Source organism: Gymnogyps californianus, chromosome 9 (genome assembly GCF_018139145.2).
Source record: "Gymnogyps californianus isolate 813 chromosome 9, ASM1813914v2, whole genome shotgun sequence".
Lineage (NCBI taxonomy): Eukaryota > Metazoa > Chordata > Aves > Accipitriformes > Cathartidae > Gymnogyps > Gymnogyps californianus.
This window is the reverse complement of record NC_059479.1, coordinates 17,447,751-17,471,392: the sequence shown is the minus strand read 5'-3', so window position 1 is coordinate 17,471,392 and position 23,642 is coordinate 17,447,751. Positions and strand designations below refer to the sequence as shown.

The window sequence follows — 23,642 nt, the reverse complement described above, 5'->3', positions numbered from 1 at the left end:
TAAACATGGTGCAATTTGCTCTGTCGGCAGCCACGAAATACTTAATTTTAACAAAGAAATAAAGTAAGAAGAACTGCGTGTTTTCAGTGGTGTCCTCCTGTGTCTCCCCACCTTATTAAACAAGCCCTATCGGCTGGTGGACGTGGGTCGAGTGGTACTTTCCCCCCCCCCCTAACTAAACCTCCTCTTGTTCTTTAAAGTTAGAAAAAAGTTAGCAGTATCAGGAGGGAGAGGCGATGCTGACAGCTGGTATAATACTACTAATAGTGATCCATCCGAATCCCCCGTGAGCAGGGTGCAGTGTCCTTAGTGTGTGCTGGAGCCCTTGCACTTCCCACTCCTCCGTCCTGCCCTGGCCCGCTCCCTGCATGCTTTCCCGAGCTGCGACCTGCTCTTCCCCCCCTCCCGGTTTGGTTTCCTTTTTACAAATAGAAGTGCGTGAGAACTGCACCGAGTTATATATTTACACGACAAACGTTGAAGAGCCAGCACTGTTTAGCCTGATACCTTTCTAACTTTAATGTAAATTTTAAATAAAAAATACGAAAGCCTGCCTGCGTGCTGTCGTCGCGTGCTGCTCGCGCGTCCGGGGCTGCAGGACCTGGCCCAAGGCGGCGAGCTCTGCTCCGATCAGCCAGGTGCTGCTGGGCATTTCAGATGGTCACTGAAAAGAACAAAGCCCAGCACGTTTAGGGCGGGCGTGCAGCGCTGACGGCGGTTTTCCTTGCCTCTCGGGCAGAAGCGTCCCCGCGGTCCCGTCTCCCCCTCCTGGCGCTGCTCCGGCGGCCGGGGCGGCACCACCGCCCTGCGAGCAGAGCCGCCCGCCCCGGGAACCGCGGCTCTGCACCGAGCGTTACGCTGCCTGTATTCAGCAACCCTCCGGGGGAGGCTTGGCCTGGGGCGAGCCCGGCGGAGAGACACCCCCCCGCCCGGGCCCTCGGTGACGGGGGGAGGGGGAAGGCCTCGAGCTCCCCCAACCTGGTACCCGGCGGGGAAGAGCTGCTGGGGCGGCACCCAGAGCCGGTCCTGCGGGCTCAGGGCAGGCCGGCAGTCGGCCATCCTGGCGGGGTGCCTGCGGGCCGGTCTCCCCACCCCGGGGCCTCCCCGGACGCCTCAGCTGCGGCCGCGTCCCCCGCCGCAGCTTGGCGGGCTGCGCCCCGCCCCGCCCCGCCCGCGGCCGCCGCCAGGGGGCGCGGGGGAGCCGAGGCGGCCGGCAGTGGCGGCAGTTTCTCGCGGCGTCTCGCGCGCTCGTGACGCGCGGCCACGTGACGCGGCGCCGGCCGGGCCGCTCCGCGCGAGTGAGGGGAGAACGCCCGCTACACCGGCACGGGCGGGGGCGCGGCGGGGCCGGGGCCGGGGCGGGGCCGGGCCCGGGGCCGGGGCGGGGCCGAGGCCGGGCCGGGCCGGCGCTCCCCGGCGGCCCGCAGCGAGCCGCGGCCTGGTCCGCACGTGGGGCCTGGTCCCCTCCGGCACACCTGGGCCGCTTCCGCCGCCGTGCGCGCTTGTGCCCGGAGGCTCGGCGCCCACCGGCGGGGACGGCCCCTCGGCGAAGCAGGATCGTCCGCCGAGCCGCTGCCCGCCATGCCGCCGCCGGAGCCGGAGCCGGTGCCCGAGTCGGTGCTGGAGCAGTGGCGGCAGTACAACGAGACCGAGCGGCAATGGGGGCTGCGTCGCCGCTTCATCCTCCGCCACCTCCACGGCTACCCCGGCGCCGCCATCGACCAGCTCCTCTCGCTCTCCGTCCTCTGGACCAACCACGTCTTCATGGGCTGCAGGTGAGGCCCGGCGGGACATCCCCGGCACCGGGCTGCCGCCTCGGGGCCGGGGCAGGGAGGGGGGCTTGCAGCGGTTGGGCCTAGGGGAGGCCTTGAGGTGGGCCCGGGGGTGTGGGGAGGCCCTGAGGAGGGCCCGGGCCCTGTAGCGGCCGCCCGGGGTGGCCGTGGCGGGCCCCGGCCGCTCGGCCCCGCTGCTTGCCGGGGCCTGGCGTTCGCTGTCAGGCGTGGGTGCCCCGGCGTGTCAGCCAGGTTCAGGAGGGTCCCCCCGAGGCCTCGGGGCGGCCGAGGCACCGCAGAGGCGGCCCGGTCTGCTGGCAGGAGTCGGGGTAGAAGTTTGAAGCTGCCGCCTGGAGCGGGGCCGGGCCGCCCCCGCCGCCGGGCCGGGAGAAGGAGCTCAGGCTCCCTCTGGCCGCTCCTCTCGGCTGCCCCACTCTCTGGGGTCCCCGTCGTGGCCCGGTGCTGCTCAGCTGAATCTCAGCCCCAACTGCCTTTTAAAAAGTAACCCCAGGAGAGCTGGGGGGGAAGGGGCTGATGCAGGGGAACTTCAGTTCCTGGACAGTCTTCTTTGCATGTATTTGTATGTGGAAGGGAGCAAGCTGCTGAAAAAGTATATATGTCTTTTGAAAGTAGTTCTTGATGTCCCACCCCTGAAGACTTGTTAAGCATATGGTATAGTGCTTTATAATTTAAGTGAGAAGAAAGTATCCCTTTAAGCATAAAGCAGCCAATACAATCCCCTTAAAGCTCAGGTTTTTTGAGAGAAATAGGCCTGGTGAATGGAAGAGGTTTCCGTTCATCAGGATCACTGTTAACATGCAGAAACCACCGTACCGTAACTAGCAACTAGGTTGTGGAGATCTGCAGAAACATCACCCACGTCCCAACTGACACTTCTGATGTAGTGATTATTTTTAACTGGACATAAGGCTTTAAAGGCAGAAGCAACTGCTTAATGACTAACTTCAGCAGATTGTGCAGTGACAGAGGAGCTTGTAAACACTGAAGGGCATATAGTTTGACTTCGATTAATGTTACTATCCCACAGCCTTGTTGGGGAATATTTTGTGTCATTTGTACAGAGCCAAGTCAACATCTTTAAATGTAGATCTGCATGTTTTCTTGTTTCTTTCTGGTCCAAGTACTAAACTATTCTGCTCTCCAAGCACCAAAATTGAACATAGTTTTAAAACAGCTTCAAATTCCAAAGCTTGAGTAGTATGTTAAAATTGAGCGTGTCTTCTTAAGATATAGTCTCTTTGGTCCACTAGCTTATCTTGATGTGTTTATGTGCTGTCTTAATGGAGGGCCTTCTTTGTGATAGTGCTTTTGGGAATCAGTGCAATAATATGGTTATAGGGTGCTGATAACAGAAGTGAAGAACTATGTGGCAAGATCTCAAATCCTAAAAAATGATGTAATTTAAGCCTGTAAATGCACATACTTTCCCTGATGGACATCTCTACCTGCAACTTTCAGGGGAGACATGAGCAACAGATTTAGGCATGATGCGGTGCAGAGCCATTATCAGTGAGGATGTACAACAAAGCTTTCGTTGTACACGAACATGAACACACCGCACGAGCACGGTGAACACGCTGCGCTGTTAAAGAGCAATTGGCAGCTTTACTGAAAGTTGTCTGGGGGAGGGAGGGGACCCACAGCTTTCTCTGGAACTGCCTTTTGCTGCTTGGGAAGAGCTGTTGTTGCTGTATCAAATGAATAACTTCAAAGTTTGGGGGATTTTTGTTGTTTTCTCTTAGGTTTGTTGGTTGCTTTTTGGTTTGGGGTTTTTTTGGTTTTTTGTTGTGGATTTTTTTAATGTTGATCACTTGCTAGCTGAAGACAACCTGTTTGTCAGAGTAAATACAAATCAGAGTCTTTGCTGATGAAATCTGAGGGAGTATTCTGCTGGTGGATGGTCTGGAGAATGTCCAGAAGACTTAGAAAACATGGTCTGTGAGGAGGGAGTTAAGTAACAGGATTCATTTAGTTTAGGGGTGGATGAGAGAAGATGCATGTGTTCTCACATATGTTAAAAGTGGCTGCAAAATGGGGGGGGGGGAAGCGTTATGCTCCAGAGCTACTGGGATCAGGATAAGAGGTCACGTATTTAAGTCACACCAGGGAGACTTTAGTTAGGCATTGGAGGCATGGGATTCATCTGCCTTAATGTGCAGTCTCCACAACTTGAGATTTCTAAGGCCAGGTTAGACAAACCCATGTTGGGACTGGTTGGTCTTCGCCCTGGCAGAAATCTGAGCCCCAAACATCTCCATCCTTTGTGAAGAAGAGTGACACACTCAAGTCAAATCTAACGCTGTTCTTGCACCCTGCTGGAAAAGGGCATCGTCCTTCATGTTCCCATCACAGGCGATGTACTCTTCTCCCTGTAAGCCAGAGAGAGGAATAGAGATTCCCACCCCTCTCCCTTCTGGCTGCGGGAGGATGAGGGGGTCACCGCTGTCTGCCTCCCTTTGATCCCTCTTGGTGTTTTCTTCCCATGCACGGTTCCACTGCCGCTCTGCTGGGGGCTGAGCTGTGCTGGGTACCTGCAGGTGAAGCAGGGACCGCAGTAGTGTGTGTTCAGAGTTCTCGCCCTGTAATTTAAATGGATCAAATTTCTGCCTGGTCCTCTAAATCAGGAACAGGAAGGGCATTTCTTGAGTGGAGAGTGAATAGATTTCCAGAGCCCTTGGAACAGTAGTACTTAAAAGCTGGTGCAAGTTATTGCAGCACTAGCTGTTGGTACAGCTGTGGACTCCTGTCCATGGGCAGTGACCTGATGCTTTTTGACTTTTGAAGGTGAGCGCACCATGGAACAGGTGCAAGATTGCTTTTTCTCCTTTCTGAACCACAGTGCGAAGCTGTCAGAGGCTAGTTTCAGGCCATGTTTGTAGGTTCTCCTTGGTTAGAAAGGTTTGGGTTTTTTTCTTGTTCAGCTTCAGCGTGCAAATGGCTTGCAAACATTTGACAGATCCCCAGAGCAATGGAAGACTTAGATGGTTGGGGATGTAAGGCCAAGAGAGGTGGGGTTGTACACTGGGTGTCCTTCCTGTGTGGAACTCTGAGCGTGCTGCAGCAGGGTCAGGGTTTGCAGAGAGCTAGTTACAGCCACCTCACCTCTGTCGTGGCTCAGGGATTTAAAACATTTCAGTTACAGCTACCAAGCTAGAAATTAGTATGGCTTTTTAAAGGGTGGTCGATAAAGGCTGAGCAGTGCCTTTGTCATCTGACATCTGCAATTTCAGTATTGGTGACGTGCAGTCTGTGGCTGCTGACCCAGACAAGACTTCAGTGCCAGTCAGTCGCTCCTGTGCTTAGTTCACTGAAGCTGCGATGCCTACAGAGACTCCTCCTTCTCCACACTTCTGTGTTCCTTAGTGTTCCTAGTGGCTCTGCCAAATGTTATGTTTTGACAGATAATGTATTTAAATTTAAGTTTAAAACACTGTCAGTTTGGTGGCTGCACGGTTTGTTATTCACAAATGGGTTCACTTAGAGCCAGGTAGTTTGTTAGCTGGTGTGCAGGCTGTCTGCCGGCACTGAACTAGCTGCAGCCTGAGGCCGGTGGTCAGCTCCTGTGTTAATACTCCAGCAACATCAGGGGGAGCGTTTCTCTTACACCAGATACTATGTCTCAGGCAGCTTTTGTTCTTGTTTTGCATAATAAAAGCTTGTGTGTGTTGCCCCTGTGGGACCAGTTCTAAAGTGGTTTGCTGTTGAATCCACACAGATACGGCTTGCAGGTCATGGAGAAGGTTCTCAAGATGGCTGAAGGCATCGATATCGGGGAAATGAGGACATACGAGTTGGTCCCTAGCAGGAAGCTAAAAAGATACCGCTCTCCATCTGACAGTGAGTATATCTACCTGTGTGTCAAAGGAGACACCCTTCCCTGTCACTGTTTGGTGGGCATTAGCGGGAGCATGGGGAGAGCAGTGTGCCATGGGGCCGCCTCAGCGAGAGCCAGCATGGTAAACTGAAGAGAAGTGACCGTGATGTACTCTGCTAGACTGCAGCTGTTTCCCCTCCTCTGCCATGTGTGGGGTGTACATAATTCATGCAGTTACCTTTTTGCTTAAGAAAATACCGTTTTTCATTGAAATTACCACGTAATTGATTTTCCCTAGTGATAGTGTTAGGGAATTGAATCTATGTAATGAAATATCTGTCTGCCCTTCTTCCCTGTGGTGAGGGGTGACGATCTGACCTGAGAAGGGATTGTACGTGTGCATGGAGATGTGCAGTTCAGCTTATTGATTTTGCGTTACGACCTGCCTGGAGCATTAAGGGAGGGGGTTAATTTTTTTCTTTTTTTCCCCCTCCCTACTGGGCCTGGAAGAGTCCTGCATGTGTCAGCCCAGTCCCGTGGTCTCAGGGGTTGATGTTCCAGCTGTAGCTTTTCCACTGGAGAAAATGCAGCAGGGAGAGGGGGCTGGCAGTTCAGTGGCTCCATCCGCTGGCTCCTCTCCAGCACCTTCAGAGCTCCCTTGCCCTCTCTCCGGAGTGGATGCGAGCAGGCAGGCCCTTGCTTTGTGAGGCAGTGTCAGTCAGTAGTTTGGCTGTTTAAAGCACAAATGGTCAGACCGCACAGGGCTCCTCTAGACTTGGATATAATCCCTAGCTCTGCCAAAGTTTCTTCCCTTACTTTGACACCCAGCAGCCTTTCTGTGCTTCCATAGGCCAGCTGCAAAACTGAGAAAAATACTACTTTTCTCCCATGTTTTGTCTGTCCCTCAGGCAGAAGCTCTGAGGGGAAGGGTTCTCTATTGCATGTTACACAGACAGCATAAAGAGCTGTTCTGCTGGTGAGAGCCTTTAGATGCTGCTGCAGCACAATCATTAAAATGCCAAACTGAGCAAGAAATGTAAACCTTGCTGTAACTCATCAAAACTGACGATGGAAGGATTTAACGCATGTATAAGAGCTTTGTCACCTGAATTAAATATGAAGGCCTGTTTATGCTGTATGTATGTGAAGTAGTTTTTTCATCTGCAGTGAACTAGGCTATGATAAATACGCTATGGTAGTGTGATGTCTAGACAGATGTGTTGCCTGACCTATATTACGGTTGCGCACATTGGCATTGGATTAGGCAGCTCATTCCAAGGCACTGAGGTGGCCTTTTGCTCCTCTGATGAAATTACACACATGTACCACTTCAGCGTGTGGGGGCTAAATCTTTCACAAGAGAGGTCTTGTATCATAGAGTCATAGAATGGTTTGGGTTGGAAGGGACCTTCAAGATCATCTAGTTCCAACCCCCCTGCCATGGGCAGGGACACCTTCCACTAGACCAGGTTGCTCAAAGCCCCATCCAACCTGGCCTTGAACACTTCCAGGGATGAGGCATCTTTTAGATGTAACATATTTCTTATCAGTGTGGCGCGTTGACCCTGGCTGGACACCAGGTGCCCACCAAAGCCGCTCTATCACTCCCCTTCCTCAACTGGACAGGGGAGAGAAAATATAACAAAAGGCTCACGGGTCAAGATAAGGACAGGGAGATCACTCAGCAATTACCGTCATGGGCAAAACAGACTCGACTTGGGGAAAAAAAAATTAATTTAATTTATTACCAGTCAAATCAGAGTAGGATAATGAGAAATAAAACCAAATCATAAAACACCTTCCCCCCACCCCTCCCTTCTTCCCGGGCTTAACTTTACTCCTGAATTCTCTACCTCCTCTCCCCAAGTGGCACAGGGGGACAGGGAATGGGGATTGTGGTCAGTTCATCACCCGTTGTTTCTGCTGCTCCTTCCTCCTTGGAGGGAGGACTCCTCACACTCTTCCCCTGCTCCAGCGTGGGTCCCTTCCACGGGGTGCAGTCCTTCAGGAACAGACTGCTCCAGCGTGGGTCCCCCGCGGGGTCACAAGCCCTGCCAGCAAACCTGCTCCAGCCTGGGCTCCTCTCTCCACGGGGCCACAGCTCCTGCCAGGAGCCTGCTCCAGCGCGGGCTTCCCATGGGGTCACAGCCTCCTTCGGGCATCCCCCTGCTCCGGTGTGGGGTCCTCCACGGGCTGCAGGTGGAGATCTGCTCCACTGTGGACCTCCATGGGCTGCAGGGGGACAGCCTGCCTCACCATGGTCTTCCCCACGGGCTGCAGGGGAATCTCTCCTCCGGTGCACCTCCTCCCCCTCCTTCTTCACTGACCTTGGTGTCTGCGGAGTTCTCTCACATATTCTCACTCCTCTTTTCAGCTGCAATTGATGTTGTGCAGTAACTTTTCTTCCCTTTCTTAAATCTGTTATCCCAGAGGCGCTACCACCGTCGCTGATGGGCTCGGCCTTGGCCAGTGGTGGGTCCATGTTGGAGCCGGCTGGCATTGGCTCTGTCAGACACAGGGGAAGCTTCTGGCATCTTCTCACAGAAGCCACCCCTGTAGCCTCCCCACTACCAAAACCTTGCCACGCAGACCCAATACAATCAGCTGTTTGATTCTCATTTTCTGCAGTAGCTGTGCTTATCAGGATATTCTGCCTTATTTGTATTTCTTCTGGTTAAGAAACAAGGAATGTGTAATGGGGCCCCCCCAGCCACTGCAGCTGTCGCCTGAGGCTCGGGCAGATTTCTCCAAGTTTGGAGTCCTTTAGCCAAGGGTAGTTATATTTACAGAAAATACGCTTCTATTAACACTGTCATTAACAGCCCTGCATGTTTTGGAAAGGAGGGTGCAGTATCACTGTGTTACTCCATCAAATGAGAAGACCTGAAGATAAAGTAGTTTATCTGAGATCATCCTGCAAACCTGCGGCAGAGTCAGAGCTGAGGCTCTAGTCCCGCTCTGGTGTTTTGTCTTATTGGCCGTAGTTTTTACTTGTTTTAGTACCTTTGAATGGATTAACTTCAGAAATCACTGGATGGGTTCAGTGGGCAATGTTGCGGGGCAGAGCAAGTGATTCGGACCTAAAATCCATGTATCTAAATATGTGGAGATTTTTGTATGGTAGTTGTGGAGCTGGAAATACCGCTGTAGTGACCTGCACAAGAATGAATGGTCCTATTTGATCAATTGTGAATGTCTTCGGAAGGAAACCTTTTGGTTTGTGGCTAAGAAGTGGGAATCCTGTGTTCAGAGCCTGCAGGCTCCTCCTATAGATAACTCTGTGAAAATGTTGTCTCCCTGTCATAGCACATATTGGTAATCTTGTCATTTTCTTCCACCCCATAGGTCCAGAGCTGGAAGAGATTCCTGAGCCGCCCAAAAAGATGGTCCCCAGGTTCCGGGTGCGACCACGTTTTGAACCCATACACTTTGTCACCAGTGCTGAGAAGGGTGACAAGAAGGAAGATTCTCTGGATAACCAAATGCAGGAGGTGAACCAGGAGGCAAATACAAACAGCATAGCGCAGCCAGCTGAAAACTGTACAAATTCTTTTGTGAGTGCACGGGAGGTGGATCCCCAGCTCTCCAACTCAGCTGGGTTTGGCTTTGCAGGCCAGGCAGCAGCAGCGAAGGCGGCTGTGAATAGTATGGACTCTACCACAAGCAGTGTGTTGCAGGTGTCTGTTTCTCCTTCAACTGTCCAGTCTGCATCAGAGACTTTCCCTCCGTCAGCTATAATGCTGAAGCAGAGTTTTATCGAGAAACTGTCAGCAGCTATCTGGAAAAATATCACTAACCCAGATGCAAACACTGGGACTGATAAAATTAACTATACGTATCTTTTGACACGTTCAATTCAGGCATGCAAGACAAATCCTGAATATATTTATGTTCCTCTGAAAGAAATCGCCCCTGCTGACCTCCCCAAGAGCAAGAAGCTCCTAACAGATGGCTTTGCTTGTGAAGTGCGATGTCAGAATGTCTACCTGACCACCGGTTACGCCGGCAGCAAAAATGGATCCAGGGATCGTGCCGCGGAGCTAGCAGTCAAGCTGCTGAAGAAGTCTGTGGAAGTTAGAGTTGTTCAGCGGAAGTTCAAGCACACCTATCACGAAGACTTGGTGGTGTGCGAGGCAGGCGTGAGTCGCCCAGATTTCCCTCCTGCTCTCAAACCTCATGAGGAGTTTGTAGTTGCCAACAGGGACTGTGTCCCAATGCAGCCTGGTACTGAATCCGTAAAAGGTTCCACTAATACCAACAAACACTGGACTAGTTTTGTCCTCACGGAGAATGCCAGCGACGCAATAGGAATACTTAACAATTCTGCCTCATATAACAAAATGTCTGTTGAATATAAATATGAATTAATGCCCAACCGCTCGTGGCGTTGTCAAGTGTATCTACAAGATCACTGCCTAGCCGAGGGATTTGGCACTAAAAAGACCAGCAAGCACGCAGCAGCTGAGGAGGCGTTGAAAATTCTGCAGAAGATGCAGTCAAATATAGCAGCCATCAAAGTGACCCAGGTTCAGAAAGTGGGCTGCTCGTCGCGGGGCTCCGGAAGGAAGAAGGACCTGAAGGACCTCGTGGTTTATGAGAACTCCAGTAATCCAGTGTGTACGCTGAATGACACCGCCCAGTTCAACAAGATGATGGTGGAGTATGTCTTTGAAAGGATGACTGGCATGCGATGGAAATGCAAGGTGCTGCTTGAGGATGAATTCATTGCAGAAGCAGTTGGAGTGAAGAAATCTGTCAAGCATGAGGCAGCAGAGGAAGCCGTGAAAATCCTCAAAAAGACTCAGCCAACTGTTGTTAATAACCTGAAGAAAGGCACCGTCGAAGACGTCATCTCTAGAAATGAGATTCGGGGTCGATCAGCGGAAGAGGCTTTCAAACAGAAGATCAAAGAAGACAACATTGGGAATCAAATTTTAAGAAAGATGGGCTGGACAGGCGGTGGCCTGGGGAAAGATGGTGAAGGAATTAGGGAGCCTATTTCAGTGAAGGAGCAGTTTAAAAGGGAAGGACTTGGGCTTGATGTAGAAAGGGTGAACAAAATCGCTAAAAGAGATATCGAAGAGATCATTCGGAACTATGCACGCTCAGAAAGCCACATTGACTTGACTTTCTCTAGAGAACTGACCATGGATGAGCGGAAGCAGATACACCAGATCGCCCAAAAATATGGTCTTAAAAGTAAATCTCATGGGCAGGGGCACAACAGATACTTGGTGGTAAGCAGGAAGCGGCGCAAGGAAGATCTGTTAGACCAGCTGAAGCAGGAAGGCCAGGTTGGGCATTACGAGCTTATTATGCCTCAAGCGAACTGAGGTTAGGTGTCCCATTGTACCGGAGACTGAGCTTCCGAGATATTTGATTAAAGAAAGAGATGCTGCATTTTTCTTGTTGTGGGTTATATTAACGTTAAAGTCTTTTACTTCGTTAATATAATTTCTAAAATGTTGTTAGAGGTTTAGAACTGACCAGGTTCTGTTCAAGTATATTAGCACAACCCAAAAGCAGTAGTGCTGTTACTGTATGTGTCTTTGATATTACTTGTTCCTTCACATTTTAATAGTTTTGTAATAGCAAAACCACATGTCCAACGAGAAGGAATTTGACATCATTTAAAATTATAGTTCCCTTATATTCTTCTTGACAAAGGAAGGAAAAAAATGCCTTTTTTTTTAAAAAAAAAAATAAAAAAATAAAAAGCAAAGGAAATGCAGTCTGGGGGAATAAACCTGTATGTAAAGTTGGTAATAATGACAACAAAAATAAAGTTTTATTTCTGGAAAAAACAGGATTTGTCACACTTCGTATAAAAAAAAAAAGTGTGAAAACTGCGTTTATTCTTGAGAAATACATATAGTGAGGTTTTGTCTCTGCTGTGTGTATGTATGTAGAGATGTCCTTAACCAGTTTAACAGTACAGTTTTATTCATAGATTTCTACCTTGAGTCTCCCATACTGAGAATTACTGAATGCACCTTACTCGTCAGTGTGTCGGACTGAGATAATTCCTGGGCATTTTTTACCTTGGAGCGCTGCTTGACGTGCAAATACCATGGTGAAGTGTGAAATATAAAACTGGAGGTAAACGCAGAGCCCACGCTCAAAGATGCTCATGTAGCTTGTGGGGACTGTTACATAACTTATTTTTTTACTTTGGATATAAGCTCTTTAATCCTGAGCAAAATCAAATCTGTGCCTAATTATTTCTCTGCTCCATTGCTGTACCTGTGCTTGTGTATGTCAAGGGCGATTCACAAGTAAACTTTCTGGTGTTGCTCTGACGTGTGGTGTGAGTGTGCCGTCTCTCCAGGGCTGGCACGCGCTGCTGGGAGGCTGGAGCACTTCTCGCCTTGCCGGGGAAGCAGACTCCGACCTCCGCCTGTGCCGTTCTGCCGGCAGTACCACAGGACACGGTGCTTTGTGAGCCTTGGAGGAACACTTGCTTCGTGCTTGGAAAACACAGAGGTTAGGAATTGACCTTGGAAGAGCCAAGAGCGAGATGTGCCTAGAGATGCTGGCTTTTTTTCTGTCACCAGTAGGGCCCGCTGATGATGCTTTAGTGTGAAGCCAGTCCTAATGAAATATTTTTTTTTGTCTGTTCTCCTGTTGGCTTGTGTCTCAGCTATCGCTTTTGTTTTTCTGCTGCCTGTATTTGCCTCTCCATCTTTTTACATCATCCTCTAGCTTTTTTCCCACCTCCTGTTCTGTTTTCTTTTTAAATACACTCAGTGTGAGGAGAGGGTGACTGACCTCTACTGATGAAGCAGCATATCCTGGTGATGTGCAGTGAGAGGCATTTTCATCCCTGCAGTATGAAAAGGAAGAGGCTGCCCTGGCAGGTAAGACTTGCTCAGGAAGAAGAGAAGGAGCATTCCCTCCTCTCTTTGCCTGGATGGCTGCAGCACGGCTGCTGCTAGCTTGGCTGCCCGAGATAAAAACCTGCTGCTGTTGTCTCTGTAGAAAAATAATCTGGCAGGTAATTCTCGAAGTATGTTGGTTTTGTTGTTTGGGGTTTTTGTGTGCATTATTCCCGCTCTCTACTTCTGAATTCTGCTTTCAAGAACGCTGGGCTCTAGCAGATGGTGATGTAGGAGTGGAAGAAGCCTGGTACTTTCTAGGCAGATATTCCTGCAACCAGGAGTGCAGCTCCCCCTCCCTAACTTGGCTATGCAGCAGGTCTTCAAAGGTTGGGGATGCTGAGAAAGGCAGCAAGAGCACCGCTGCAGTATTTGGGATGAAAAATGCCTCTTGTGGGGTGGGGGTGGGTGGGCAGAGGTGCTGGCTAAATGTAATGGTACCTCAAGAGCAGTAGGTAGCTGTCTAGCGTGAGTCTGTGCAGGGCGTTGCTTTTCCTGTCCTGGGTAGTGGCCGTGACTCTGGGCCACCCATCTTTGCCGAGCGCGGTACCTCTGTGCAGGACCCGTCTGTTGCCTTCCTGGTTAGTGAGTGGCTGTCGGTTTGGATGACTGGGTGTTACCTGTTGGAGCTAAAGAACCACCAGCCTCTCCATTGCCGGTGTGTTTATATAGCTGTCAGCTTTCTGGAGCGCCAGTACGTGGTTTAAAATGAAGTTAGTGGCTGAAGGCCTTACCTAAGAGGGGTGTAAAGGTGAGATTTCCCCCCCCCAGCTGTGTGCTGCTCTTGTTTCTGGCTGCCTTAAGAAGAGTCCACTCCCTCCTCTTTTTTTTTTTTAGTGACTAGCAAGACAAATACAAACAGGCAGGGACTCATACGAGGGCTTCTGTGACATTAAAATGGCTGGGACCATTCAGAAAGGGTTCTGCTTGCAATAGCTTGCAGAAATTGTTACAGCTGGTACGGGGGCAATGGTTAAGGTACTCTTGGTTGGCTTCAGTCATCCCTATCAATGCAGGTGATGGGGTTGGGGTCAGGTTGGTTTCTTGGGTGTTTTTTGCCCTGGTCTATAACTTGGTGGGTGCAACTAAGGTGCCTGTTGCTTGACTGGCTCTGACTTGGGCAAGTCGTGCACAGGGACTGCTTAAGAAACGAACGCGATGATTACTTGAGGCAGACTGGCTCTGTCCTGCCTTCTCCATCCACACCCAAGAGACTGCCACACCTAGCTGGTACGAGCGTCCCGTTAAGATGCTCTGTCCTTTAGGAAAATGAGCAAGTGTAACAACTAACTTAGGTAGGGCTTGAATGGTAAAAGGCTGTTCCAGGTCAGACAAAAGGCCTCTTCAGGCATATGAGCTGTTGTCACAGCAGGTATAAATCCCAGTGTAATTTTCTGAAAGAGCCTGGCAGCTTCTGTCTTAATTGTAGAGCTAAGCAGCAGTACCAGCTTTTGTTACATGTCAGTCATTTTAAATCCTGTTCTCCCCCTCATAAGACAGGAGGAAAATAAATGATTCCTGTATCCATTCATTCCTGAGCCCATTAAGTTGCTGTAACTCGTTATCATAGGCTGCTTTTCTGTCAACAGTTCACTCACAGGCATGACACGGTGCTGAGCTTCCTGCAAGTGCTTTTTTCGCTAAAACTTGTGTCTGTTTCTCCATTTCTCTGCTAGGTAGCTGGTCCTGGCCCGTCTTTCCTCCTTTGCACCTCGCACCTCCTCCTGGCTGGAAGGGCTGAGTTTATTATCCCTGCGCTACAGCTGGCACAGCTTCTGCCCAAGCACAACACCGACCGCCAAGGTTAGGAAGTATTTCACGGTCCTGCTGTAAGTCTGCCTGGAGCTTGATCCCACGCCAGGCTCCTACTGTCCCAGTTAAAATAACCACAGTTATACACCTCTTGCCTATTTATACAATAAGCACTAAGGTTACACTTTATTTACAACTTTTGAAAAATGTACAGTTTCTTACATGGGTTACTTGTGCAAAGTTATACTTCTCAACTAACAGACCAATGTGCACACAAAAGACACTGGAACAGTGGACAACACAATTGTAGGTTTCATCCCACACTGCTGCTTAAGGTACTGTATCCAAACGTACAAACTTGGCCTTACAAAAAAAGTGAGTCTGGACTTACAAATGTTTTTTCAGAGTTGAAAAAATACTTTCATAAAACTGAAGGGAAACTAACTCAAGCATGCAGCAGTAGCTCACACAAACCACACAGTAATCTACGAAGAGCAGAAACTGCAGAGACTCAAGTGCCTACCCCCTACTTTAGTCAAACTTTCCACAAGGCAAAGTTGGATCCCGGAGAACTTCTCTTTCTCAGCCAAAGATAAGGGGCAGGAGGAGGACACTGAAGAAGAGTAATTCCACCACTGGAACACTTCAGGTTTTACCTCTTCCTTAATGTGGAAGGTCTTTTGCTCAGAGTACCACAGCTCTACCTGGTTTTGTCCAGTAATGCCTCAGTGACAGGACTATAGAAACTTACTGAAGCAGTCTCTGTAGGCATGTCCTTTAAAATAAAATAAAAAAAAAGGGGGGCAGGGGTTGTTTCTCACCCTAAGCAAAGATCAAAGTACCACAACTGTAGTGATTTATGTATATCTGTACATAAATCTTGCATGTGAAGTGCAGAAGTAACTAGCATTCCACAGTCTTACTAAATATTTGAATTGGAATCAACTTAAGAGTTGGTTTTTTTTCCATGAGTAAGGAGTTGATAAACCAATACAAAAGGGAAACGAGGTTATTTCTTCACTCAGTACTTATAAATGCAGTGGGGTCTAAACCAATAGAGGTAAATGACCAGCCTGGACACATCAGCACTTTAGTTAATATCAGTTAAAAAATGTGTATGTATATAAACATCCCTTTTATCAAGCTACACATAAGCATCACTGTGTATAACACAATTACAATTAAAAGCTTAGTGTACACTACAGAAATGCACAATACTGCCCTAAGACTGGAGAGGGACCACAGAAAAATGAATTCAGCATCAGTAACTCTTTTGCAAGTAACCCAAGTACAGAACATTTGACTTCAAAGTGGGTGCTTTCTGATGTCCAAGGAGAAGAAGCTTCAGCAAGGGAGGGTGGCAACAGCACGACAGCTATTCTGCTTTCAAAGTAAATGCTAGGAGGAAAAAGATGACTCAGACACTTTGTTTATTTTCCTCATCAACAGAGTGTTCATTTGCATCATCCTGGGTCAACAGTCACGCCAGCTCTGTTCTACTATTGCAGAAACCCGTTTTTCATATTCCCGCTTATTCTCTTGGTATAGCTGAGCTGCCTGGCTGTTTGCTGGACTGTTGGGATTTGGCTCATCCAATAGAGACTGTGCAAAGAGAAAAAGATTCTTAGGCACTTGAAGGTATGCGTAGTTTTCCAACATATTCCTTAACCTATCCCTACTAATAAGAGCGCAGAAGTTAATCTAGATACAGGTAAGGCACATTGCATTATTCCAGTTGCAAGTTACTGGAAGCTTTCGCCATCAGTCTTGCTCTCAGCAGTGCAGGTGACTGTTTAATTGACAGTCAAGCAGCAACACCCAAGCAGTGCAATCGCTGGATGGGTCCCTTCAGTGACGACCTGCTGTCACTGTCTAGTCAATTTACATCTGGGAAGCGTTCATACTTTAGCAAATATCAAGGTATAGCTGCTATACTGGCTATCATGAGCCAAAAAAAAAAAAAAAAAAGGTGCTTCCTGAGCTGTTTTTTCAAAGCATCCTAATTTCATTCTGCCTTTTCATGCAGAGTTCTTTTTACCTGTATGGATGTTAAGATGGAGGAGACATCGTAAGTAGGACTCCAACGATTCTGAAGAATATCCAGACATATACTACCGTCTGCATAGACTAGAAAAGGTTCAAGAAGAATGGCTTAAAACAGCAGTTGTACAGCTACTCGCTTTTTTCCTAGTATTGCCTGATCCTGAAAACCTACGTACTGACAAAACACTACAAAAGTCAGTAGTGTCTGACAGACTTAAATCCAGCAAACGAGCCTGTAGGTAGGAAGAGGTGAAGCTTGTCACCGACAGCTGCCTCAGGTATTTAAACTCAACCCCTACTTACTCTTCAACATCAAGCTTCTCTGTGACATTGCAAGTACCACTATGGAAAACCATGAATAGATTTTAAGGCAAAATAATTTAAGCTACCCACAAGTGAACCAAATAAAGAACACAAGCAAAAAGCTGTTTACACATAAGGTTTCCCCAGAAAGTATCTACACCAGTCAGTGTCTAGTCACCTTTCTCACAGCAGCTTTAGAAGAACCCTCCCTCAGTGCACTCTACCCACACATGCTTACTTGCTACATTTGAAACTTTCCGGTATTTCTTCACAAAGCTAATCATTTGTTTGGAGGCAAGAAATACATCTCCAACCTTTAATTACCCAGGAAGGGGATTAATTAAACGATCTTACTATCACTGGCTATAGTTGGAAACTAGCACTACATTTCAAGGTGTATCATTCTTACAGGCATTTTTGGGAAAAGTGATAAAAGACAACTGCATTCAGCAGTGTCATTATGCTATGTATGCAACACATATAAACAAAAGTCCAAGGCGCTGCTACTTAAGTACAAAATATTCTTCTGTAAGGTTTAACAACAGGCAGCTGAGAGAGAACAGTGTCTCATCAACATTGTGCTGTAACACCTGAAAGCTAAGCAGCTCCTTTTATTGCCCCTTTCATTTCAAGCCCGAGCACAGCTCACATATTCAACCTTACCAAAACTACATAGAACCACACTAGAATTTTGCTAGCTTATTAGATAGTGGAAACTTTTATAATAAATAGACCTTTTTGTACAGCACTATAGCAAGCTATAACAACAACAACAAAACCCCAAACCAAACGAACAAAAAAAGCATTGTCTATGTACTTACCATTTGGATGAAACATTTTAGAGACAAATCTAACAGTAGGTGGCTTATTCGGATATTCTTCTGTGAATTCTATTGTAAGTTTGAAAGTTCCTGGAGTTGAAAGAGAGATAAGTAACCTTTATTCAGAATGAATTTACAGAAGGGATGAATAAGCAGCATCCCTCTACAAGCACAAACTGATACTGTTGTGCTCATACATGCATGTTGGATATGGAATACAGATTGCTCAGTCCTACAATGATTCTTCTACTCTCTTCGGAGTTAATCATTAACTCTGAAGTCCTGGACAGTTCTCCTGTGACTTACTTTTATTGCCAAAACCACCACCCCAGTCAAAAGGTTTGTGTAAGGAAATAAATCTCCCCTTCCACAAAGCCTAATCCCAGTGCACTGTAAAAACAACACAAGTGGGTGTATAGCCATCTGTGTAACAGGCCATGATTTAGTAAGTCCCAGAGACTGGAATATGCTATCATGACAAGGACCTTCTTATTTATTTCCTGTTTAAATTTCAAGAAAATACGTTTTTATCAACAACTGTAAGGTAATCAGGTCTTATTGTAGAAAAGTAGTATTGAAAGCAGCATCTGAATCAGACACTTTAAAATAAAAATCTGATCATTTACTTCACACTAACTAGTCTTCCTTTGAGAAAGACTGATTAAGCGGAAACAGAAAACTGTGTAGTTAAATCCCAATCCAATCGTTTTAACAGCCTGCACCAACGTAAGTTATTTTAGCCCTTCTTCTCAGGCTATGACAATCTGAGAATAAGAAGTCTGTCAACCAAGCTGCACAAATATGGGTCCAAGGGACTAAGCGCTGCTAGCGATTCAGATCAGTAACTAAGGAACTCTACATGCTCCACTTCAAAACATGCAAGCCTCTCTTTACCATGCTATCGCCTCAGACCAACCAATCCGGGAGGCAGCTTATGAAGTTCCTGGGTATGCCCAGAGAGAAATATCTGAAGCACCTTCATATAAATAGACAGCTCTCCTGTAAAAGGAACGTACCTTACAGTAATAGCTGTACCAAGCTGCCAGGGCAGACATACTACCTTTTTTGAAAAGGCATTCTTACATATCAGTGACAGGTTTTTTTACCCCCAACACTCAGAGCCCAAATTAAAACTCAGGGGCTCAGATATAAAGCTCATCCTTGCTTCCTACTGTGAGGGAGTTTTCCAGCACTAATATAATTAACGTATTCCTTCGTTTAGCTGGCAAACATGTGCCAACAACTGGTGGCCAGAGAACAGATTTTTCAACCCCTTTTCCTTTTTTTCAGATCAGCAAGGACCTGCAGTATTTCCCAGGGACTCCTTCCTTTATAAGGAGATAAACTGTAACATTGAGTTGCAAGAAATGAAGGTCATTGCTTTGACGTTCCAGTTTGCATATGAAGACACAGTACAGATGCTTCAGAGCTTTCCGTACAGCAGTGGGAAGTCTCAACATCCTAAAAATAAGTTTTTGCATGTTTGTTATTTATTAGCAGCCTAACAACAAAAGAGCAGAGAGCCAACAGCACGCTATCTTACTGGAAAACAAAAGGAACTAGAGTGGTATAGTTAAGATTGTTCAAATTAGCGGAAGTCTGTAGTGGGGCTTTCAAGCTTTATTCCAGCTAATCCAGAGGCACAGAGCCAGATCTGAGGTCAGTTTGAAAGCCAGCACTGGAAAGTTTGTAACAATTTCTACCAGCTGTGAACATCAGCTCAGGACTACCCTTCCTTCCCTACATGGTGACAATCCCAAGCAATATTGTCCCTTTAGAATGGAATGCTTAGCGATTTGATTCTAAATCTTAGAGATTCCTAGCTCTTCCTGTCCCAGTTCTGGCTCTCGGCAGCCTCCTTATGAGGCAGGAAAGCAGGCACTTTGTTCTGTGGAAGAGTGACTAAGCAACCAGCCAGCTGAAAACTGAGCACAAACCATCACATAGTAGAGTTCAACAAGCATACTTGAGAAAATGAATGCTATTCTACAACACTGACTGAAGTGGGGGAGCAGAGGGGACAGATAAAATGGCCAAAAAGCATCAACAAGGGCAGTTTGGTCTTAGAATCCATTTAAAACTACTGAAAGAAAGGGAAGCTATCTGTCCCACCAGGGACAGGACAGCACTACGTTTAACACAAATCTGAGCGAGTGGTTAGACAGCTTCCAGCTAGACGATCTACTTACTCAAATTTCCAAGTCAAGACCCCGACTGGCAATGGCTCTTTGAAAGAGCTCCACAGTACGCAACACCTCATTGTTGAGCTTTATTAAAGGACAAATCCAGAGATTCGGTGAACCACAGTCCAAAGGTCACTCACACTGAAAGCCCACACAAGTGAAACAGGTATCACGACGCACACTGCTGGGGATGAGGCCTTCAGTGTCCAGTCTCTTCTGTCACTAATTTTAAAGCTTTCAACTGGTATTCCTTGCAACTTACCCTAGACAGCCAATTTTAAAACATAAATTATCATATTCCCTGTCATTATTGATATTAGGATCATCCCTGATCTTAGGAGAACATTCTCTTTTCTCTCTTGTACTTACTTACCTGGTTGATCTGTTTCTCCTACCTCGGGATGCGAGACTCTCACATGGCTAACAGGGACGCTGCTCCATGACCTGTACGCTGGCCTGAGTAACCCCCGCCCAGAGCAGCACCCACGTTCCTGCTAAGCCCCTCTTGCCGCAAGGAGTGAGAGCAGCCCCCTCTATTCCACTGTCCATAAAGCAGGGACAATCTCTTCCTCTCCCACATGAGGATACAGAATCCATATTCCATAAGCAAGGAACCAACCACATAGAAGGCAAATGCCTTGCTTTCTCTGTTCAAGCTTCCTGCACACTCACAGAAAGGCAGGATACTACAATAGCTGTGTTACTTAACTCTCTCCAAGCCAGGAATCCTGCGCTAATGACAGTATCATCATCCAGTTTCAGAGAAACAGGTCTGAAGAACTGGGAGAGCCTGGGTTTCCATCACTGTGACAGCACTACCACTTTAGATGCCACACACATATAGATTCTTAGAAATATGGTGAAGGGCAGGATAAATATCCCTGGGGTCCTACTGCAGACACCTGCAATCAAATCCTCTTAAACCAGAAGATGGAAGTTGTGCTGCTGATCTAAATTAGTAGTTGCTCCTAGGCCGAGTCAGCCTGCGCAACGAGTTGTGAAAACACCCTCTAAAGTCTGGGGGTGGAGGGGAGGGAGGGTTGTTAGCTGCATTATGCTGCACAGCAAGTAAACAAACGTGTTTGAACTTAAGGTTTTCAGTTTAGACAAAGCTAAGAAGTCTCAGAAGCTGAGCCTGGAGAAGGGCCTCACCAGAACGAGGATAAAGAACAGTAATTCTCACGATGTTGAAACTATTACACCTCTAGTTCAACAACAACAAAAATTCACAGGCTACTTTCACAAGAACTAAGGTATCTGAAGTCTTACAGTATCACCAGGAAGTGACAGAGCCTAAAAACGAAAATACAAAGCGACTTCTGAAGAATGCTGTCCTGCAAAGGCTTCCTGAGAAGGATTACAGAGCTCCAGTGCACCTTTGACTCACAAGGGCCTGCGCAGTTACAAAACAAGCCCAAACTAACAGCTCGATACTGTTAAATAAAAATTCCCTTATTTTTACCTACATTAAGCTAAACTGCATCTGAACTGTGCTACCGTTATCTGAGCTGTGCTACTCTACTCACTTAATGGAAAAGCACAGCCGAGGCACGAATACAGTGGTATCTCTAGGCACCATTTAGCATTTTGTTATCTAGCACAATGTAAGATACGTCCCAGAGAAAAAGAGATAAGCATATCCTGCAACACAAGACATATCTGTTTTCCTGAGCGCATACTGTGAAAATACACACTTTGCTATGAAAAGAGCAATCCATCACACACCGCGATTATATTATTAGATCAACCAAAGCAGTAGGACAGCAGTAGCAGACTCAAGCATCTGTTTGAACTTCAAACTGCTGTGAGTGCAACATGTCCTAAGTATTTGAGATAAAGACACAATGCTGCCACAGTGGAAAGCACAGAGGAAATCAGTATGTCAGGGCTCTCAAAAGCAGGCTCCAACCTTCTGCAACTAAACGGAAATATATGGAAAAAAGCCCTTATAGCATCTGCTAACCTCACACTGAGCTGGAAGAGCCTGAACATGGAAACAACTTGCCTTTTAGCACACTGCAAGGAGACGGCTTTCCGCTCCAAACAGTGAATCACTCTATTAGTGGCAGTGCACCAAGAACCTAAGCAGCTCTAGCAACCCTCACAGAAGTTTAAGGGAGCCCTTCTTTAGGGTTTACAAGATGAGGTAACAGCATACGTTTAGTCTATCTGTTCTATCATGCGATGTTATGGAATACTCAAGTTCTAAACATTATGCTTCTGAAGCAGCTACTACAGCAAGTTTCTTAATTAATCAAATACATTAAAAAAAAGTAACTGGAGTCTTTGGAGTTTTCTTAGGCCTGAAATATTTAAAACCTTCAAAATCTTCACAGAAAAAAAGTCTGCAATCTACAGGCATGCCCACAGGTGCTACCTCCGAGGATAAACAGAGATAAAGGAGTTAGCCAAGAACAACATAAGAGTTAAGGAATTTTTCCTATGCTTTTGTCATGAGTCATGGAGATCTAGGATTAATTATAGCCTGCACTGAAAGTATCTTAAAAAAAAAAATGCATCACTGATTTCAGTTAGACAGTATTTCATGTCTAACAAGTTTTCACAAAGATGCTGAAGTATTCATAAAGCATCAGTAAAGCTATAAAAGACAGTAACGCCAGACGGAAACTACTAGGAAACAGGTATGTTACAAGGACCTATTTAGTCAGCTTTTAAAGTTAAAAAGTCCTTTTAATCTTTAACCCTGAATGATACCAACTGTAGCAGAGTGAAGTAAATGCCAAGAAACCCCCCCCCAAAATCTGTTCTGAACTTCCACAAACATTCAGCCCATTTCCTCCTTCAGCTGACTCATGTTGGGACTTACTCGCAAAACACTTCCAGCATCAGAAAAAACAGAACTCAAAACAAATGACAACGGTTCTATACCAGGTTTTTGACAGTTCTCCAAAAATGAGTGTCCCTAAAAACATGATCCAGGGTTCAACAGAAAAACTTGGAGATCCTTAAAATGGTACATTAAATGAGACTTAGTGATTACAAGCAAGCCCCTACAAGCTAATTTGTATGTTTCTTTAAATCAACATAGCAATCTAAATCTACAATGCTTTCTTGGAGTAGAATTAAAAAAAAAAAAAAAAAGATTTATATAAGTCCAGCATACAGATGTGTGGTCAGGTGAATATGCACCCATGTCCCTTCTCCGTCCCCAGGCCCACACCTGTTGCAAAGTGCACGGCAATGACACACCAAAGCTGTGTCAAACTGCAGCAGTTTACCCCGAGAAAGCCAAACACCAGGACCACACGTAGCCGCACTTACCGTCCTCAAAAGGGGTCCCTTCGGGCCTAGAGGAGGGAAGAAGCAGAGCACAGCGTTACCGCGCGGGCAGCCCAGCTCTGACACCCGCCCCCCCCCCGCCCCACGAGGCAGAACAGCGGCGGCCCCCGCGGCCTGCCGCCCCCGGCGCCCCGCCACCGCTCGACTCACCCGAAGATGACGGCGTTCCACACCATGATGTTGTTCTCGGAGGGGGCCCCGCTCACCCCGGCCGGGGGATCCTCCTGCAGCCTGCGGAGCACAGGGAGGGCTGAGGCGCCGGCCCCGCCGCCCCCCCGGCGCCCCCCGCGCGGCCAGCGGCCGCCCCTGCGCACTTCGCGTAACCCAGGCAGGTAGCTACCCGCCCCTGCGCAAACAGCGTAACCCGCAGGCAGACAGCGTCGACCGGCGCTACGCAATCAGCGGAGCGCGCCCTACCCCGCCGCCATGTTGTGCTGCCCCCCTCCTCCCCCGGTAAAGCCGGGCCCTTCGTCCTCCCGCCCGCCCTCCCCTTCCCCCTCAGCCGGCGGCCTCGGTACCTCTTGAAGTCGCGCATGAGGCGCCTACGGGCCGGAGTGGACATGGCGGGCTCAGGGTTATAGATCAGTCATACACTATCAGAGGGAGCACGGGGCGCCCAGAGACGACGGCGGCGGCAGCGAGCTCCAACTGAGGCAACGGCAGCGCTGACGAACAGGAGCGATCGCGGCCTCTACCACTGAGGCGGGGGGGGAGGGGGGGGACCTTGGGCTGCGCCGACTCCTGCGCCGGCTGCCGGG

At 47.9% G+C, this 23,642-nt stretch overlaps 2 protein-coding genes across 3 annotated transcripts; one reads left to right on the top strand and one right to left on the bottom strand.

The window, feature by feature from the left end:
- The first annotated feature begins 1,500 nt into the window (after positions 1-1,500).
- On the top strand, positions 1,501-11,891 carry NKRF (NFKB repressing factor). The gene is made up of 3 exons (XM_050902060.1): positions 1,501-1,775; positions 5,509-5,630; positions 8,953-11,891. Exons 1-3 carry the CDS (start codon positions 1,582-1,584, stop codon positions 10,938-10,940), a joined length of 2,304 nt encoding a protein of 767 aa, XP_050758017.1. The 5' UTR covers positions 1,501-1,581; the 3' UTR covers positions 10,941-11,891.
- Positions 11,892-14,385: 2,494 nt separating this feature from the next.
- On the bottom strand, positions 14,386-23,642 carry UBE2A (ubiquitin conjugating enzyme E2 A). 2 transcript variants are annotated; one of them, XM_050901718.1, is made up of 6 exons: positions 23,403-23,642; positions 23,035-23,115; positions 22,867-22,892; positions 17,402-17,491; positions 16,273-16,361; positions 14,386-15,836 (listed from the first exon to the last, which is right to left on the bottom strand). In XM_050901718.1, exons 1-6 carry the CDS (start codon positions 23,444-23,446, stop codon positions 15,708-15,710), a joined length of 459 nt encoding a protein of 152 aa, XP_050757675.1. In that variant the 5' UTR covers positions 23,447-23,642; the 3' UTR covers positions 14,386-15,707. The 2 variants fall into 2 exon arrangements, with proteins under 2 accessions (XP_050757675.1, XP_050757676.1); XM_050901719.1 differs by lacking the exon at positions 17,402-17,491.